At 58.2% G+C, this 3374-nt stretch overlaps 1 protein-coding gene across 2 annotated transcripts in view; it reads right to left on the bottom strand.

The window, feature by feature from the left end:
- Positions 1-2513, bottom strand: part of TMEM214 (transmembrane protein 214) — a 28634-nt gene extending 26121 nt beyond the window's left edge. Inside the window, exon 1 of one of the 2 annotated variants that reach the window (XM_042480306.1) lies at positions 2327-2513. In XM_042480306.1, coding sequence (XP_042336240.1) covers positions 2327-2510 — 184 coding nt within the window. In that variant the 5' untranslated portion in view covers positions 2511-2513. The remainder of the gene's footprint in view (positions 1-2326) is intronic. The other variant, XM_042480316.1, reaches the window with a different exon arrangement.
- Positions 2514-3374: the final 861 nt, after the last annotated feature.

Below are 3374 nucleotides of genomic sequence, written 5' to 3' on the forward strand. Positions count from 1 at the left end.
GGGGAACTTCTTGCGTCTTGGGAGAGGCCCCTCTTGCCAGGACTGGGCCAGGGTCTTGTGGAAGGCTGGGGGGGGGGGGACTTGGTCTGGGAGAGGCCCTCTTGCCAGGACTGGGCCAGGGTCTGTGTGGAAGGCCGTGGGGGGGGACTTGGGTCTGGGAGTAGTTCCCCAGCCCGGCCCCCCCCCCCATGGATGCCTTTCCACACCAGCATGCCTATTTGTGGAGCCGATAGAGGAGTGCCTGGCAAGAGGCGGGCCTCTACCAGACCCCCGCGAAGTCAATGCCTAAGTTTCCGTAAAAGTTTCAAGTTGTCCCCCCCCCAGGGCCTTCTTCCACACAGGGACCCTTGGCCCCAGTCCCCTGCCCAAGAGGTGGGGGCCTCTTTTCTACAGAGGGGCCTCTCCCAGACCGCACGTCCCCCCCCGGCCCTCCCCCAAGACTCGGGCCCCCACTCCTGGCAGGAGAAGGAGGGGGCCTCTCCCGATTCCGCCAAATTCCCCTTTCACTTTCCATCCCGACGTTCGTTCCATTCTTCATCAGCCGACCCTGGCCCCCAGTTCTTTGGCAAAAGAGGGGGCCTCTCTCAGACCAAGTCCCCCCCCCCCCCTTCAACACAGACCCTGGCCCAGTCCTGGCAAGAGGGGCTTCTCCCAGACCCCCACCCCATGAGGAAGCTGCTGTTGTCGTCGTCGTCATCGTTAACTGCCTTCCAGTCAACTTGGATCTAAAACACACTGCAGAAATAATCCAGTTTGAGACCATTTTAACTGCCCTGGCTCAGGACTAGGGAATGCTGGGAATTGTAGTTTATTGTGGCATTGACAGAGAAGGCTAAATGTCTCACCAAACTAAACCCCCCAGAATTCCCTAGCATTGATCCAGGACTATTAAAGCGGTCTCAAACTGGATTATTTCTGCAGTGTGTTTTGGACCTCTGACCCATGGCAGCCCTGTGGGTGAAGGATCTCCAAGAGCCCCTTGTCCTCCACTGGTCTGCTCAGGCCCATGGCCTCCTTGACTGAATCCATCCATCTGGCACAGAGTCTCCCTCCCTTTCTACTACCGTCTACCTCTTCTAGCATCATTGTCTTTTGCAGAGAGCCATGTTTTCTTATGATGGGGCCAAAGTACGACAGCCTCAGTTTGGTCCTCTTGGCTTCTTCCAGGGAGACCTCTGGCTTGATCTGCTTGGCCAGCCTCTTCTCCAGCCCCACATCTCCAATGAGCTGTCCAGCTCTCGCATGCATACATGGGATGGGAAATGCAATGGCTTTGACGATTCTAACCTTTGTGCTCAACGGTCTATCTTTGCATTTTAGGCTCTTTCCTAGTTCTTTCATGGCTGCCCTTCCCATTCTTAGCCTTCTTCTGGCTTCTTGGCTGCAGTCTCCATTCCAATCGATGCTTGACCCAAGGACTCCCCTTTTCCCTGCTGTCAGCTTTCCGTCTAGATCTCTCATCCGTAAATGGAGACAGAGAATATAATGGACCGGACAATCCTCCCTTTAATGCTCAGTCTTTACACTTGAGGGTCTTGTCCAGTTCTTTCATGGCTGCCCTTTCATTCCTTGCCTTCTTCTGATTTAATGACTGCAGTCACCATTTAGATCCAGGTTTGAACCCTTTAACTGTTTCAATTTCCTTGTTAACTACTTTGACTTCTTGTAGGTCTTCTCCGGTTGTTATTTTTGTTCTCTTAGTGTTTACTTTCCTGATCCTGAGCGCCAGACAGTCTGGGGCAAGACTTCTGAGTGTTGGACTAGGGCTCTGGAGACCAGGTTTGGATCTCTGCTCAGCTACGGAAACTCCCTGGGTGACCCTGGGCAAGAGGTCACACTCTCTCAGCCTCAGGAGAAGGCAATGGCAAGCCTCCTCTGAACAAACCTTGCCATTACAGCCCAGGACGGGTTCACTGCCTTAGGGTCCCCTGAAAGCCTCTGGCTGCCCTTCGCAGGCCACACTCTCTCAGCCTCAAAGGAGGACACCCAAGAAACCTTGCCGAGAAAACCCCAGGATCGTTCCGCCTCGGGGCTGCCATCAGCCAGAGATGACTCCAAGGCACACAACGGCGACACCCACACCCACAACCACAACCAGGAGGCCAATGAGTGCGGGCGCCTGGCAGGGCAGAGCCAGCCAGGGCTCTGCCAGGCCCACTCTCTCAGCCTCGGGAGAAGGCCAGGCAGGCCTCCCCGGGTGAAACCGTGACAACAGCCCCAGGACAGCTCCGCCTCGGCCTCGGCCTCCATGAGTCGGGAGGGCCTGCTAAGGCCAAGAGCAGCACGTGCCCAGAGGGGACCATTGGGGAAGACTCAAGGGACTCACGCGGGGCAGGGACGCCTCTCCCCGCGTTGGCCTCTCCCAGCGCCTTCCGCCCCGCGGGGCCTCCCGAGGCGCTCCTCCGGCCGGCCTTCCGCACCACTTCCCACCGCGGAGCCCCCGTCGCCCCGGCCATCACCGCCGCTGCCTTCTCCGCCTCCCCAGCCAGCCACAAACTCTCTCTGCGCATGCGCGGACCACGCATTTGCTCCCGCCTTAGCTCACGCCAAACGAGGCTTCCCATTGGACGCCGCCGATGCTGGGAGACGCTGATTGGCCGGGCCGCCTCCTCTCACGCGTCTTTGCGCCACGTCCCCCTCCCGCGGCACAGGCCACGTGACACCGCCCCCAGGCCCCGCCCCCTCGGCTCAGATGGAGCCCCGGAAGTTCTCCTCGGCTTCCGGCGGAAGGGGACGGTCGAAGTGGCCTATCCTTCTCTGGAGGTTTGTAAACAGAGCCTAGATGGCCGTCTGTCGGGGGCGCTTTCGTGCGCGGCAGAGTGGCCCCCGAGGCCTCTCCCGACTCCATGGTTCCGTCTGGAGACATGGAGGGCCACCGTCTGTCAACGGGGACGCTTTGGCCCAGAGGAAGGGGCGGGACTGGATCAGGGCCCTTCTTGGGGTCTCTTCCAACTCTATGATCCTGTGACCTGTAATGCGGTTCCAGTGTAAATAACTAACCCAGAATGTGAGATGATTCGCATTGGCGCACTTGGGCTGCATCCGCACTGGAGGAATAACCCGGTTTGGCACCACTTTAAGCATCCTGGCTCAAGGCTATGGCATTCTGGGGGCTGGAGTTTGTTGTGGGACCTAGAGCGGAGCTCTGCTTCACTCTGAGCCCACAACAAACTCCAACTCCCAGAATTCCATAGCCTTGAGCCAGATGCAGCCTAAAAAAAGGCATCACAGAATCTTGGAGTTGGAAGAGCCCCCAAAAGGGCCCTGATCCAGCCTAGCCATGCAGGGACTCTCAATCCAAGCCTCCCTGTTGGCAGATGGCCATCCAGCCTTTGCTCAGAGGCCAACTCCAGGGAAGGAGGCTCCGCCACAAT

The sequence above is a fragment of the Sceloporus undulatus genome, chromosome 1 (assembly GCF_019175285.1).
Source record: "Sceloporus undulatus isolate JIND9_A2432 ecotype Alabama chromosome 1, SceUnd_v1.1, whole genome shotgun sequence".
NCBI lineage: Eukaryota > Metazoa > Chordata > Lepidosauria > Squamata > Phrynosomatidae > Sceloporus > Sceloporus undulatus.